General features: G+C 40.0%; 1 protein-coding gene across 4 annotated transcripts in view; it reads right to left on the bottom strand.

The window, feature by feature from the left end:
• The window catches only part of RNF130 (ring finger protein 130), a 100573-nt gene that overhangs the window by 60840 nt on the left and 22350 nt on the right, over positions 1-17383 (bottom strand). For all 4 annotated transcript variants that reach the window (XM_084763312.1, XM_084763314.1, XM_084763313.1 and 1 more), the window contains exon 2: positions 9387-9581. In XM_084763312.1, coding sequence (XP_084619438.1) covers positions 9387-9581 — 195 coding nt within the window. The remainder of the gene's footprint in view (positions 1-9386; positions 9582-17383) is intronic.

A 17383-nucleotide genomic window follows, 5' to 3' on the forward strand; every position in this document is an offset into this window, starting at 1 on the left:
GAGCCTCCCTACTGATTTCCATAGTAGCTGGGTCTATTTGCATCCTCACTGGTGTTACATAAGGTTCCTTGCCGTCCAATCTGCCCCACCAGCCTCACCAGCACTTGCTGTTGTTAAGTTTCTAATGGGGGGTGAGTTGAAATCTTAATGTAGTTTTCATGTGTATTTCTAATTCACTAAATTTTTAAAATCCCAAACTTTCAGAAAAGTTGCAAGTATCTATTTATTTAGAACTAGAGGCCTGATACCTTGCCTCATTATCCAATATATAACGTATGCATATTCTCTCTCTCTCTCTCTCTCTCTCTCTCTCTCTCTCTCTCTCTCTCTCTCACACACACACACACACACACACACACACACACACACACACACACACACACACACACACACACACACACCCCAGGGGTGGGGGGCAGGCAGGAGGGGGAGTGGGAAACAGTCCCTCCAGATTAAAAATGATTCTGAATGGATAAATCTTATCATCTCATTTCAGAATCCTTTTCATGTCTCCCCAGTTTTCCCAATAAGGCTCTTTGTAGCAGTGTAGACCAAAGCTGTCTAAATTACCTAGCTATTTTTTAAAAGACTGTCAGTTTCCAATAGTCCTTCAGTCTTTCCTTGATGTTGATGACCTCGAGGGTTTACAGCTCAGCTGCTCTGTAGAGGGTGCTTCCCCGCAGCTAGGTCCAGGTCACGAGCAGAGGGCATGCTGTGCTCTTTTAACTACCAGATGGTGCAATTTTGCTCCATCCATTACTGGTGTTTACTTTGATCATCTGTAAAATCAATGTCCTCCAGACATCTGTACCATGAAGCTACTCTTTTCCCCTGTGTCATCAATAAATATTCTGCGAGGAAGCACTTTGAGACCAGGCAAATACTCCACTCATAATGAAATTTCCATTTTCTTTTACTTTTTATGTGCATATGGAGTCACAGGTTCATTTTGACATTCAAGTTCCAAGTATGCTCATTAAGATGGACGGTTTACAGTTTTTCCATCTTATTCTTTTCTCTACAGCAGTATTAAGTGTCTTGCTAAAATAAAATGCTAAAATGAATATAATAATATTTCTAATACCAAGAGTAGTGTAAGACTACCACTTCCTCATATTAGATTATGCTCACAAGGACACAGCTACGTCTTTTCTTAATAATCTGGCATTCGTTAGCCAATAGTGATGAGCTCCCAAAATTAAGGACTAAGGATTTCTCCACTTGAACTCTTCTTAAGCCAGACATTTCCACATATGTCCCTTGTTACTGATTTTTAAAAGCCAATTTGCATGTCACCTTAATGAATACCTTCTTATTTATTATTTGTGTTCCAAAATTCTCTCTCCCTGGTGTTGTGTCCTTTTCAAATAAAACTCCTACAGGTATGTGCTTTGTTATAACTTTCTTATAAAATACTTTTAAGTAGGTGGTTAAGCACACAACCATGCATTCCAACCAGGGTAGATTTAAGCTGGAGGAGAGTGGTCTACATGTTAACTTTCACACTAAGCCCCAGTACTCTATACACCTGTTGATGTCTTCTAACCTACAAAATTGATTTCTATTTTGTGTGTAGATGTAGGGGGCATGCATATATGTGGGAAGGCCAAACAGTGGCATTGGTTGTTGTCCTCTATCAATCTCTAGTTTTATTTTTTATTTTTATTTTTTTAATTATTTAATTTTTATTTATTATAGTTTGGGGACATTCGTATATCACATATGTGGAGGTCAGAAAACAACTCGATGGAGTTGGTTCTCTTTTTCCACTTTTATGTGGGTTCCAATGATGGAATTTAGGTTGCATGAGGCTTGCCTTGTAAGGCAAGTGCTTTACCGGTTGAGCTATCTCATTGGCCTTCTACTTTCACTTTTTGAGACAGGGTCTCTTGCTGAATCTGGGGCTCATGGATTTTGTCGGGCTGACTAGCCAATAAGCTCCAGGAATCTGCCTGTCTCCATACCCCAGTGCATATACCACAGTACCTGGCTGTTTTACATGGGTGCTGGGATCAGAACTCAGGTCCCGCTGCTTGCACAGCAGGTACTACTGTGCATCTCTCCAGCCCCATGAAATCTACTTGCAAACCAGCATTCCAAACTTAAGCGGATTCCTAATACTATTTTACCTTCTTCCTCTTCTGTGGCCAGTGGGAAAAAGATAAGTACGAGATAAACAAAAAAGTATATCAAGTGAATAGTTCACACAAGAAAGCATGTTATGCTCAAATACCTACAAGGTAGAAGGGCTTCTCCTCCCACTTAAAGTATATAAAATTAAAGCAAAGTTAAGAACCCATGGGCACATTTTTAAATGGATTCACTACATTTATTTTTTGGAGCTATTATTTTTAACTACGGCTCCAGGGGAAAGATAGCTTGGAAATTAAAAAATGTTCTTCCAGAGAACCCTAGTTCTCTTAGCTCTCACTTGTGTGGGGTCTCAACCACCTAGAACTCAGCTCCAGGGAACCTGGCCCTCTGGGCTCCATGAACACCAGCACAGATGTGGCACATATTTACAGACATACAAATAAAAATAGATCTTAGGGGGAAAATGTTTCAGTGTATCAGTTTTAGATTTTTTTCTTTTCTTTTCAGACAGAATTTCTCTGTGTAGCTTTGGCTGTCCTGGACTTACTTTGTAGACCAGGCTGGCATTGAACTCAGAGATCTACCTGCCTCTGCCTCCTAAGTGCTGGAGTTAAAGGCATGTGCTGCTGCCACATGGCTCAGTTTTAGATTTTAAATCTCTCTCCCTCTCCCTCTCCCTCACCTTACCCCTCCCCTCCCCCCTCTCTCTGAGGGGAGTTGAGACAGGGTCCTGGAACTCAGTATGTAGACCAGGCTAGCTTTGAACTTAGAGATCTGCCTGCCACTGACTCTTCAGTGCTGAGATTAAAAGCACATGCCACCACACAGTTGTGTGTGTGTTATTTTTTTAATATTTAAAAAAATATGTATGTACAACATAGAAAATCCACAGGTGCAATAGCTGGAAATACAGACAAAAGTGAACATACACTTTAAACACTGCCACAGCAGTGCAATTAAAACTGCAGTCTCAATCTTTTCTGAGATAATTAAATCCATATTCAGGGAGAAGTTAAAAAACAAACAAAACCCTTAAGTGATAAAACAGCAGCATGACTATATTATTCATTTGTTAATATCAAGTGGCCCAAATTATTGATATGTTAAAGGTATTTTTTTGCAGAGTGTTTGCGGCTGTTTTAAACTAATTTTTGTAAGGTATGTTTTTATATTCAAAGTCAGTTTTCTGTATTTTATAAAGTATGTTTTCTACTTGTTGCTATCTATAGAGCTAAAATAAATTCCTTAAGAATTTGATGGAAGGAGAGGAGCCAGTCAATTGCTTGTGTTTCAGCAGCCAAAATCTAAGGTTACTACTGCCGACTGACATGGAGATTAAAAAGCAACACATTATTTGGTTAGGAATGTGCATACATTCCTAAAGGCATACAAATCTATATGGAGATTTCAATTAGACAATGACATGATAAGATTTCATTCTGACTACAAGAGAGCAGCAGCAAAGTCTACACAAACCCCAGGCTTAGTTTTCAGACAAATGTGTTTTATTCCTACTGTCCGAGCCTGTACGCCACACACATCTGCTGGCTACACAACAATACCTCGTTCTTCTAACAGGAAGTAACAAGTAAAACCACATATTGAATAGTCTTTCCTGCCACTCTTATCACAGACCCTGCACTGGGAAGATGTCCTTCGGCCACCAGATGAAAGGCCTTCGTTAGGAGGAGATGTCAAGCTGTGGAAGCACGGCCAAAGCAAGAAAACACGGTACATCGCTTAAAACATGGAATTGTAAGATCTGTTTAAGCAATATGAGAACAAAGCTTAGTATCAAAACTAAACACCCCAATAGAATCAAAACACGTTCACACTGTTCAAGGCATACTGATGACCACCGAAGAGAAGAGAAAGAGACTTAGGAGCTTTTCCATATTGATAGTCAAGAAAGAAAGGGGCAGCAGAACAGAAAAAGGGACAGTGCTGGCAGGTACAAAGGTCTCTGAAGATGGCAGGAGCCTTGGACTGTAAACTAACCAAGGACAGGCACCTGTTTCTTTGTCCTTCACTGTCACCTCATGTTGGTTCATCTTCAAATGTGTAGCAATGAGAAGCATTGACCAGCGTTCCTTTGCTAAAGTGAAGGGTCAACAGAGATGATGTAAGAACACAAGTGGGGTCTCCGCACATGCGCCTTGAGAATCTGAGTTACAAGTCTAAGGGAAGGAGAGGGTGCGGGCATTAGTAGCTTTATGATAGCTGCACCATAAATAATTCTGACACAAGGTCCTTGAATAATAAGTGCTGCCCTATAGGATGTAAATGGTATTTAGGGAGGGTTAGAGCTGACTACCATGTCCGTGAGATGGAGAGTTGCTAGTGTCTACATAAATGAGAGTCGGGGAATAGGGATTAGAAGAGGACCACAGTTTTGAAGACTCATCGTCAAAAAACGCCTCCCTGACAGGATGGGAGTCAGAGGGCTTCAGATCATCTATATGTAAAATTGTTCTACTTAACCATATTTCTCAGAGGTGAACAGGCTTCTGGTACATATCACCAGGCTGAAACACTTACTTTTCTATAACCAAATTTTAAGTGCTATCAGCCACACCTTCTCCCTGGGCTCTCCTAAATACTCTTCCTAATAGCATCCTATGTGGGATGCTCAGCTACCATGCTGCTGCAGATGGGAGGCTTCACACCTAGGGAGAACCTAGCACCAAGCTGGGACAACACAATATTCAATAAATGGCATTAACCTCACGGACTCAGAAAACACCACTTCCCTTCTTTCAAAATCCTCATACACTGTTACTGAGTAATAGTTTTGCCTTTGGCATACTTTGCCAGTAAGTTTAGTCTGATATTACTGTGACCATCCCTCCATACTCAGCCACACTGGTTACTTCACACTGTACTCCCACCCAGCTCCCAGCCTTAGCCCAGACTTAAAACGTTTTTGCTTTGTTCTTTTCCATATACATCCTTTACTCATGAGGCCCCTTCTGCCTAGAGTATTTTTTCAAACTTTGGGCTTCTGCTCAAAAGTCATTTCATCAAGGGAACGCCCAGGATCCCTTCAATTTAAAGCCTTCTTGCAATCATAATTCAATGTTTATTTTCTATGCATGACCAAAGTCCATGGAAGAAGTGCCATGTGTGCCAAATTTACACATAAAGGTCTAATGTAAGGGCAAAAAAGATCCAATTAACAAGTAATTCAAACCCCTCTACTTGCTTTCAGTTAGCTCAGCCTAATTTTCTCCTATCCACTCTTAGACTCTGCAACAGTCATTGTCTGGACTGATGCGGCTCCTCTAATGAGAGGAGCTTTCTTTCTCTCTGCCCAATCTTAAATCGTCTTAAATACTTAGGGCCCAGCACACTGAAGCCGCCTCAGTCAAGTCTTCTGGTAAGTCCCTTACAGTTAACAGTCGGGTGCCTTTTGCCTGGAAGTTCCGTCATCACTTCACACATGTTTGTCTCTCCAATGGTGGACATGTTCCTTAGGAAGACATTCTGGATCCTACAGTGTGTTTCACAGAATGCTTGCTATTTGCAAATACAGCTTCATATCATGAACTTTCGTGCTAAATACAGTTAAAAACAATTAGCTGTATAGAAAAACATGCCAGAAAAATGAAGAAAGCTATGCTTGGAAAGAAAATAAGTGCCACCTCAAACCTGAAGGAATAAATACACTGATTTCATAATTTTATAAGATGAACTTGTCATTCCAGGCACAAAAGTTGTATAACATAAAAAAAATCCCCCCAAAACAAAAACATTATATTTGGCTTGGTATGGTGATGCATGTCTTTAATCCCAGTGCTTGGGAGGCAGAGACAAAGCAAGTCCAGGAAAGCCAGGGCTATTATACAGAGACACCTCCTCCCCCCAAAATTTATTCTGTTTGGGAAAACAGGAAACAATGAGCAACCAGCCTAGGAGCTCAAAGAAAACAGGGAAAAAGCATTTCTACTGAGAAACAACCTAGCCTCCCACACAATCCCCAAATAAAATGGCGTATTATTGTAAAATCTTTACAAAGGAAAAATTATATTGCAGAAATCTTTTCAATGAATAGATTTATTCCTACTGCTTTTTGTTAAGATAATATCCATGCATTTTATTTAAATAATTATATAATTTTGTTTTGTTTTTATAAGTTTTGTTTTTAAAAATACTGTAATAGTGTACTTTGGCTTATATCTAACTAAAAAGCAGATTTGGGATCTATTACTAATCTTTCAGTTTAACCCTCAAAGGCACCTGACACCTCTCCACTAATTAGGAGGCAAAGTATGTCTCTATTTTACACCTGTTCACTTTCAAGTATAAGTTTTATCTTTACAGGTTTTTAATTTCTACTCTGAACACTCAAAATGGGAATAAAGCAAGAGACCATCTCATGAATGTTTGATGATGTATCAAAGTAAGAATATTTGAGGACATATAACTCAGAACTGTTTCAGTCAAAGAATCTTATTTTGTCAGCTGTCCCAATTATGTCCTTTATAGCAAAAGGAAACTAAGTATTCCTGTGACTTCATTCTTCTTTAATGAGTTTTCTTTGCTTTGTCTCCTTAGAATAAAATTCTCAACAGAAATTTGTTTTATGCTGTTTTTTATTTTGTCTGTATTAAAATAGCTTTAATCAAATATTATTTACATTGTCTATATATAATTATATATTCATTTTATACAATAGTTTTATTTTAATATTATATTATATTAAACTATTATAATATTTATTATAACATATACTGCATTATATATAATTTTTCTTGTTTGTTATTTCTCTGTGTAGGCCTGGCTGTCCTGGAACTCTCTCTGTAGGCCAGGCTGGCTTCGAACCCAGAGATCCATCTGCCTCTGCCGCCAAAGTGCTGGGATTAAAGGTGTGCATCACTATTTCTAGATTATATTCTTTTTTTCAAAGATTAAAAATAATGTGTTTTTATGGTATATTCACATGGATACAGGCATATACAGAGGATAGAGGGCATCATGTCCCCTGCTACAAGTCGTGCCTACTTTAGCCATCTCTCCAGCCCAGATTTGCCTTTTATAAGTGCACAGTGTATAGAGATGTACAATCATCACCATAATTCAACTTCAGAAAATTTCTATCATGCCTAGAAATTTCCCCCACACTCAATTAATTGTTATTCTTCATATTCACTAGTCATGCTTTCCTTCTCTCTACATCTGATTTCTTAAATATTTTATATAAATTGGAACCAGGCAATAGCAGTTGGCTTTTGTGTCTGGTTTCCTTTATTAAATAAACTGCTTGTGAGGTTTATCCATATTATCAGTAGGATTTTGAGACAAGGTCTCACTTTGTAGCTCAGGCTGTCCTGAAACTCAATACATAGCCTCGTCTGGCCCCTAACTCACTAACTCACAGCAATCTTCCTGCAGCCCAGTTAATGTAGTTGGTAAGTTGTTCTTCGCTCTACGGACATGCATTGTTTTGTTTGTCTACTGATGAACTACTAGGACGTTTAAATGTACATCTTTGTGGAAATTTTCCCCTCGTTTGCTCCCCCCCTTTCTTTTTGTTTTTCTTGTGTTGGCTGTTAGAGGTAAGACTGCTGGCTTATATGGTAAATCTGTGCTTAACTTTAAAGAAACTACTGAACAGTTTTCCAAGTGGCTCCACATTCCCAATAGTAGTGGGGGTAAAACAGTATCTTATTGTTTAGACTGCAGTTTTCCAAATGGTTAATGAAATGTGTAATCACTAAGTCCTTTATCTATTTTAAGCTTATTACTGATTTATAAGGCTTCTCTAAAGGGCTGGCATAAGATATTTCTAGACACAATGCAGTGCCACTTGCTAATGTCTTTATGTAGACCTCATCCTGTTGGCTTTATAGAAAGAAGTTGCTGTTCCTCTGGAATTCATCCTGTGTGAACTCTACTTCTGAACCTCTTGGTTTTTACTGTTACAACCATTGTTGATGAAGAACTGTATATTCAAACAAGCCTAGCAAACAGCTTTATTAAATAGTTACTCCTGCTAAGGCCTCCTGAACACCTCAGTCTATCAGTGAACATGAAGAGCCTCTTCAAGCACACTACTGCAAGCATTTCCCAAAATTTGCCTCGCATTAGATTTTTTCTTTACTGGGTCTTCTATAGCATATCAGAGTAAGTGATGGTCACATGACTTCAGGACTCCTCCCCTACTGCTCTCTACCTTACTGCTGAGACGACTGTGCTGTTTCAGCTACAGTGGCTGGCTATCTAGCTCTTGGGATCCACCTGTCTAGGACCCACCCTGTGGCAAGAATCTACATCTTCTAATTGTCTCTGACCTCTACACACATATACAAATAAATATAAACAAACAAACAAAACCAGGGTGTTTTTTAAAAGGCACCTCTTAATTAAGACACTGTACTATAGAATCTTCATGAATGTAAAGCTACATCAAACTTGAGAATCTCAGAGCCAGGCTCATGAGACTAAGTATTAGTAAATTGGGTCTATCCTTCTTTTACAGGCTCTTACTGGCTTCAGTCTTCTGGCCAGTAAGACTGGGAAAGAAACTACATCATACGTGACTACAAGGACTGTCCTAAACATGTTTTTAATATTTATTTTTATTTATGTGTATGTATGTGCATATACTCTGTTTGTTTGTGTGTGTGTGTGTGTGTGTGTGTGTGTGTGTGTGTGTGTGTGTGCGCACATGCATACCTGTGCACAAGTATCTAAAAGGATAGAAGAGGGCATCAGATCTCTCGGAGCTAGAATTACAGGAAGTTGTGAGTCAACTGACATAGGTGCCTGTAAATAAACTTAGGTCCTCTGCAAGAGCAGCAAATGCTCTTAAGAATCCATAGCAAAGTGGTGGGCATACATACATACGCACACATACATAGTGTAAATGCTCAATAAACGGCAACTATTGCTAGACAATTACCTTAAGTGCTTCACACAAGAGATGAAGAAATGGTCTACCACTGCTGTGTGTATTCATCACCGAGGTGGCTTCAACATTTGTTCTAAGGACAGGTAACCCTGAGAGCCCACTGCAGTCTGACAGAAGTACCCCATAGCAAGCACATGATAACTAAAGACATCACACAAAGAGTAGAAGAGCAAAACTGCTGTGAGCTCAATCCTAACCAGCCATTACGAAATTTTACAGGTTCTTAAAGAAAAAAAAAAAGATGTATTTCCATTAAGTGACAATACCAAAAGTTTCTACAATCACAGTATTACACCAAAGATTATGATTTTGCCAAAGGAAGAATGCCCAAAGTAGTAATTTCAAAAAAGAGACAAAACTGTAAGCCCCTTTTCCTGTTTACCTGGATGAGTCATGGTGACCGGCTCCTCTTTGGATTTATTATTGTAGATGACTACAGCAACTGCATTGTGGAAAGCGGCCCGTGAGATTTTCTCTTTAAAGGTGCAGTTTCCTCTTTGTAGCAAGGCAATCCACTGTTTGATGTTAGGAGGGACAAAGAATCGTGTCTGAGGATCACAGCCCAGGTGATCAGCAACTAGACAACAGAAAGAAAAGCATATTAAAGATGACGTCAGCAAGTCCTTATCAAAACGTCTTGCTGCTCTCTGAATATTACTGAGATCCACAACGAACTGCAACCAGGCTGTACGCATTTCCACAAAGGGCGACAAAAGGAATCCAATTAACGTCTGTAGAAGGAGAGGCTCCACTAAAATGGTACTTGTAGTACAAATGAAACAATGGCAACTCACTTTCTTTCTTTCTTTCTTTCTTTTCTTTCTTTCTTTCCAGATTGATAAAATATGAAAGGCCAGTAAACCAGGGTAGATAGGAGAAGAGAAAGGCAAACATTTGTACTTAGGAGCTCTAGGCACACTGCTGCTGTCACCACCACCAGGAGGAACCAGAATAATTTTGCTTGGGGTAATTGAGGAGCCTGAAGTTATTCAGCTATCAAGAGATCATGCTGAAATGCAAGTATGGCAAACAAATTTCTTAATAGATGTAAAAAAAAAATCACAAATTGAAATTTGGGCCTATATTTAAGAGTGAAAATTATATGCAGAAATAAACATAATTCCTAACTTACATTGGAAAATAACTACAAATCTGCATTAAGGTATATAATATAGAATACGGGGAGACACCAAGATTACCCCCTGGTCCTACAAACTACATGGCCACAGTTCTAGACTTTTGGAGAGACTTTGTTGGTCAAACTAAGTTCTTCCATCTTTGTGCCCACACACATGGCACTTTCAGAAAATCCAAAAAGGAGCCTCTGCTTCCCTGCCCAATTACAACAAGTTAAAATGAGAGAAAAGGGTAATCTATGAAGAAAAAGAAGCCACCAAAGGCAGGGCTGCAGACGGTCAACCAGCAAGCAGGGGCAGGGAGCATGGGGTCAAAAGCAGAGAGCAGAGGACACCTTCCCCCCACTGCCTCCTGTAGTCCATTGCTGTGAGTCCTGTGTTAACTATGGAGAAAAGAAGGAGAGGTCAAGGCATACTGACCCCAAAAGGTAACTTCACAGGCAAACACATCGTAAGTGAGTATTGAGTGTTTTATTATTGAGTAATAAAATATAAACATTTTCTGGCATATCAGACAACCCCCAAATTTTCCAGTTAAAATATAGCTTTGGAATACACTTGCCATATAAGACTACCCCTCTTCCAACACACACCCTTTTCAGCAGACTTGGGCACGTATCTATTTGCAGGCAGGGGCTTTATTAAATGCTGGTAGACAGACAGTGCCAGCCTACACTGCCCCTTTAAGGCACGCTCCACACTCAGCCTGAAGATGCAGCCTCTGGGTGGGTTCTGGTGGAGAGTCAATCCAAGCTCATTATGGAGCATTAAAACTCTGAAGCAGATTGTTTACCTCCAGCAGTATCTGTTACACAGACTAATTATGATGTTTTAAAAATACAAGCATTAAGAAGATGTGTTTTAATAACTTAACTTAGAAATTGTCCAATACTGTATCTAAATGCAGCAACCAAAAACAGGTTTTAAGTGTTTTATTTGTGATTATTCAAAACGGACTGGCAGAAAATGCAGAATGCCAAAGTATGCTAAGAGGTGGTGGTGCACGCCTTTAATCTCAGCACTCATGAGGCACACACAGGGGGATCTCTGAGTTTGAGGCCAGCCTGGACTACAGAGTAAGTTCCAGGACAGCCATGGCTACATAGTGAAATCCTTTCTCAAACCAACCAACCAACCAACCAACCAACCAACCAACCAACCAAGAGTGCACAAAGGGATCTGTAAATTTGTCTTATATGAAACTTCCAATTTCAGTGATGTTTTTTCTGTGGCTTCACATACTTTTATAATACAGTCAGGAGGAAACTGTAATTACCAGAATCAGCAATACCAGGGATACAAAGTCTAAACCAACAAATTACTAGCTGAGCAACTATGACAGGTTTCTAACCACTCTGATTTTTAATTTTTACTTACTACAAAACTGGACTTATTTTCTGGTGGTGATTGGGAAATGTACCTAGCACCTTGCTTAGACTATGCAACCCGAGCCCCGAGCCCTGAGCCCGAAACTGTCATTTCAGAGTTACATATGTGAAAGAGTTCATAATAATCTCTTTACTCTAGAGTGCCTAAAAGTGATCTTTCTTTTCCTCAGTCTCCTTCCTGTGTTGTCCTAGAAATCCAGTTTGGTTTCCTGGGATGCTCAAAGCCAATGTTTGTGAAATCCCACCATGGCTCTGCAACAGGCTGTGCTCCACGCTCCTTGGCTCTGAAGTAGAGGCTCTGTCCTTCTGACAGTGCAGCCTATTGAGAACATCCCTAGTGTTTTCATGCTGCAAAAGGACAAAAAAGGTGTAACAAACAAAATCCATCAAACCATTGAAGAAGAAAACCCTGAAGTTCTATAGGAATCCCCACCCACTAAGAACAGATTCTAGAACAACTGCTGAATCCAAAGAATTCCAACAACAGACTGTATATGCAAAAGCATTTCCTACTTCATAAAATCACCCAAATGCAAAAGGTTCCAAAGGCATTTATATCAGTAAGAACGCAACGTGTTACAACAAGAATGAGACATGTGCGTTCCTGTTCCAGGAAGCAGTATTTATTATTCAGAAGAAGAAAATGAGGTTTTCACAACCACTTAATACACTGGAGTGTATGTATGCTACCTCATTATTCTTTCTAATTATAAAAATAAATGAACAATGAAATAGTATTAATAGCTCTGAAACAGTCTGCTGACTGTGATTAAGTGGTACTGTTGCAAATTTAATACCATTTGTTTGTATTTGAACAATTTATTTTGCAAAAACATATTGAAGCATGGAAGATCTATGCAATTATGAACTATTAAAATGTGTCATTAGCAATTTTGTTCACATTCAGAACCACTTTAATTTCATGTTCTTCAAATTTCTTAAGAGGATGCTGCCTCTGACTTCTTCACATTTGTTGGTTATAGAGCTGAGAAAAGTAACAGAACATCATGATAATCTGAAATTACATTGAAATATTACAAAATATTACACTATATAGGAACTTAAAGTCTGAGGATAGAGCAGCAGTACAATGCTTGCCCAGCATGTGTGAGGCCCTGGGTAATCCCCCAGCATACAAAAGAATAGTAAGAAAACCAAAACCCTTAAACTTTGTTTCCTTATTAGGCTTCCCCACTTGAACACAAAAACAATAATGTGGCTTTCATCTACATCTTCATAAGCACCAAACAAGTGTGTGAACCTCACCTCAATGAACTTTTTTATGCATGCGAGTGCAGGTTCATGTGCAAGTTTATGTACATGCATGTGGAGGCCAGAGGGTAACCTCAGATGTTATCCTCAGGAACATTGTCCATCTTCTTTGTCACAGGGTCTCAGGTCTGGGCTGATCAATTAAGCTAGACCGGCTGGTCAGTAAGCTCCAAAGGTCTTCCTGAATCCACCTCCCTAGTTCTGGGTTTAGGAGCCCCCCCACTCCTACCACCATGGCTGGCATTTTAAAAGAGGATTCTGGGGACCCAACTCAGCTCCTCCTGCTTGCAAAGCAAGCCCCTTACCAACTGAGCCACCTTCCCAGCTTAATATGTATTTTTAAACTTATATACTCAGAAGCAAACCAAGTGTCAAAGAAAAATAAAGCGGGATAACCACTGTTCTTAGAATTTACAAAACCTTTAAGCTCACTGAGGTGGATGATGGACACAGTATCAACACAACAGGAGAAAACACCAGAAAGCAGTGTTTAGAAAGGCAGGAAAGGAAAAGAACATATGGTAAAGGGTCAGCGAAAGCTAAACAGAACCCTTGAAAAGTTGCCCAAGCAGAAAAGATGAGGCACGGAAATGACTAAATTACAGGATGGGGCTGAGGATGAAGCTCAGCTGAAGACCATTTGCCTAGCACGCAGGAGGCCCTAGGGTTGCTCCCTAGTAGTCAAACAACAAACACAGTGAACCGTAAATCCACCAGTTACACAGAAGCACACACCCGTGTGTATGTGCCCATGTGTGTAAGGGTCTTGAACTTGTGTGAGAATAGGAAAGATGGATACACAACAGAAACTGAACATAAATTAAAATGATACAGTTCTAGAAAGATATTATTTGGGATGGAAAAAGGAAAATGTTCCACTATGAAGAAATTGTAAATAGGGGTTTGACTTTAGTTATATTATTTGTGGTGCTAGAGATCCAACCCAGGAATGCCAGGCCAAGTACTCTGCCACTGACCTGTACTTGTAGCCCTCAAAATGTAAATAGTTAAAAGGTTAGGGACCAGTGAGATATCTCAGCTGATAAAGGCTCTTGCTGCCAAGCCTGATGACCTGAGTTCGATGCCCAGAATCTACATAGTAAAAGTAGAGAATCAGCTTTCACAAGTTGTCCTGACTTGAACATGCATACTATGCCACACAATACATAGATACACACACAAGATCAATTATCAAATAAATTTAAAATTTTAAGGTTTATATGAACTAATGGACAAAATTTATCCCATTGTAGTAGTTTGAAACTTTGCACATGATTAGTTCAAGAGGATTTTACCTTGTAAACATAAAATTTCTTACATATGGAGCAGTCACCCTGTTCCATGTGAGTTAATGATTTTCTCCCTAGCCCCAAGAACCATCAACTTGCTGTAAACCTCTTGGGGTGAGAGAGGTACAGAAGTAAGAACGCAGCAGCAAAGGCCTTTTCTGCTGGAACAATCATGACAGGATAGTCTTCTCTAGGCTCACAGGGCCTCTTGCTCTCAGAACCTTGGTGTCTTATTTTCTCATCCTGAAATGCTAATCCTATCACACTCTTGACCACTTTCTGAGCTTTTGGGTTCTGCTTAAATGTCTTCTCCAGCCTGCTTTCCTTCCTCCAGAGACTGACTTGAACAGATTTTTCAAGTTGCCATGGTACCCTAGAACTGCATCCCTATTGGCATTCATTGTACTGTATCAGTAACTGGCTGTTTATTTCTGACTCTTTCCTTTTAGAAGGTGAGATTCAGCATTTCCTCCAATATGTCTGGCACATAGGAAAATGTAACATATCTGGTGTAGAGAGGGGCTAGGCCTTAGCGGTAGAGCATCTGCCTAGCCAAGTGTGAAGCCCTAGCCTCATTTCTCAGTCCACAAAATATAAGAAGAGAAGAGAGAGCAAGTGAAATTAAGACAAAAAAAAAAAAGCATTAGAAAGTTTGTGTCAGCCAGGTGCAGCGGCACACACCCGTAATCCAGCACTCGGGAGGCAGGAGGCAGAGGCAGGCAGATCTCTGTGAACTCGAGGCCAGCCTGGTCTACAAATTAAGTCCAGGACAGCCAAGGCTACATAGAGAAAACCTGTCTTGAAAAACAAACAAAAAGTCTGTGTCATACATCTTTTTTGGACACGTGTTATATGATGTTCATCTGTGTTCACATGTATATAGGTGCACACAAATGTCCAGTGTCTCCTTGGATTGCTCTCCACCTTATATAGATACAGTGAGGCATATCTTGCTGACCCTGGAACTCACTGTTGAGTTAGTCTGGCTAGCTAACTTCTACAGAGATCCCACCTCTGCCACATCCACCCAGATTTCCCTGGGTTGTAGGGATCCTAACTGTGGGCCTCATGCTGTGCAGCAAGCATTTCACCTGCAGAGCCATCTCTCTAGTCTCTTGTGTCAGTGATCTTTGTTTGATGACTCATGTTTTATCTGTTGATTTCTTTTTTTTTTTTAATTTATTTTTATTCATGTGCATTGGTGTTCTGCCTGCCTGCATGTCTGTGTGAGGGTGTCAGATCTTGGAGTTGTGAGCTGCCACGTGGGTGCTGGGAATTGAATCTGCGTCCTTTGGAAGAGCAGTCAGTGCTCTTAACCGCTGAGCCATCTCTCCAGCCCCTCAGTTGATTTCTATAAACAAGTAAAATCAACCTTGCCAGAGTTGAAGGCTTCCATTGGCAGATGTGTTCTGATTATTTTCCCTTTTCTTTTCTGAAAGATTATAATCTCTTCAGTTTATAGATTTCCCATTTTTAACTTTTCTTTCCTTGTGTTGTTTGCAAAGTTCTGGTCTTATGACTAAAAAAAAAGCCACTAAAGTTTTAAACTTTTTTTCCTAATTTTTAAAAATTTACTTTTAGTGTCCAACTACTAGACTGGTGTGTAGCTTCCCCCCTTTAGTCCTCTTCTACAGATAGGCCCTGTTCTCGTGTTTCTATAATTCCACCAAGCCGAGTCTACTACTTACTTTTACTGAGTGTTAAGTCTGTTAAAAATGTTTATTTCCTTTTCTCTTTTCTGTTCATTTCCATTTTCTCTTAACCTTGTACATATGACCACGCATTGCTTAATGACAGGGGCCTGTCCTGAGAACTGTGTGGTTAGGAGATAATCCTTGCACTATGGATATTATAGGTATGCTCAGACAAGCTGAGAAGGCAACAGCATTACGAAATGATATAATCATGCGGGACCACCTGGGTACACACATCCATTGTTGATAAAATGTCCCTGTGTGGTATATAAGTATGCTCATTCCTCTAGCTCCTTTTTTTCCAGGTTGGGTTTAGTATCATAATAGACAGGGTAACAAGGAGCCCACGCTGTCCATTTCACAGGAACTTCCTATCAGTGATTGCTCCTGGTTTCGCCTTCGCTCTGCTTAAACCCTCTTGTCTCTTCTATTTCAAAGAAGTAACTGCCACTCTTTCAGGAGTAGTCAGTACCCACCATGCTGATGTCTGTCTGTCTGTCCCATCAACGTTTCCCTTTTTACCTTCCTACCTCAGCACTCTAGTGAAATCACTGACTTACATACTGGTTATCCTCAAGATACTCTTTGTTCTCCAAACTGACCTCTAACCAACAGGTTCTCAACTTGTGGGCCATGACCCCTTGAGTGTGTGTGGGTGTGTGGAAGGACTCTTTCACAGGGGTCACCTAAGACCATCCTGCATATCAGACATTTACATTACTATTTGTAACAGCAGCAAAATTACAGTTATAAAGTAGCAACAAAATAATTTTATTGTTGGGAGTCACCACAATATGAGGAACTATATTAAAGGGTCACAGCATTAGGAAGGTTGAGAACCACTGCTCTAAGCAATGTGGTCCTAGCTGTGATCTGCTTCAAACTGCATGTCTTCATAGCGTCCTGGGCTATCGCTGTCTTTATTTCCTCTTCCTCTACCTGACCCCCTATGTGGTGATTTCTGAGACTCTGGTCCCTGTAACATAGGCCTAGGGCTCTGCATGGCTTATGCTTTTTCTTAGCAGAATGATACTATTATATACAAAGCAGCCATATTTTTAAAGATTTATTTATTATATAAACAGTATGCATCAGATCACATTATAGATGGTTGTGAACCACCATGTGATTGCTGGGAATTGAACTCATGACCTCTGGAAGAGTACTCAATGCCCTTAACTCCTGAGCCATCTCTCCAGCCCGCAGCCATATTTTTAAAATATATTTTTCATTCCTTCACTTTGATGAGTCTGATGACCACAACACACATAGTTAAATCAACAGCAAGCCAGGAATCAGGAGAGGAACATGGGACATGTTTAGACAGGGAAGGGGATCCATTTCTTCTCATTCTAAGAAAAATCTCTAGTCCTGACTTTGATGAGCAAACAGTGATTCTTGAATATTTCTACCCAGTTCCAGAAGCCTAGAAAGTCTTTGTAGGTCCATCTATGTCAAACCATTCTGTTTCTTATTTATTCATTTGCGGGCTGCCCTGCCTCATTGCCTAGACAAGACCATAGGCCACACAGCAGTTCTGCTACCAGGAGGCTACTTCCAAAAGAATACTGGCAGACAGGAACCAGACAAGGGAGAAGGA

This window comes from Acomys minous (assembly GCF_964271855.1).
Source record: "Acomys minous genome assembly, chromosome: 16".
Classification (NCBI taxonomy): Eukaryota; Metazoa; Chordata; class Mammalia; order Rodentia; family Muridae; genus Acomys; species Acomys minous.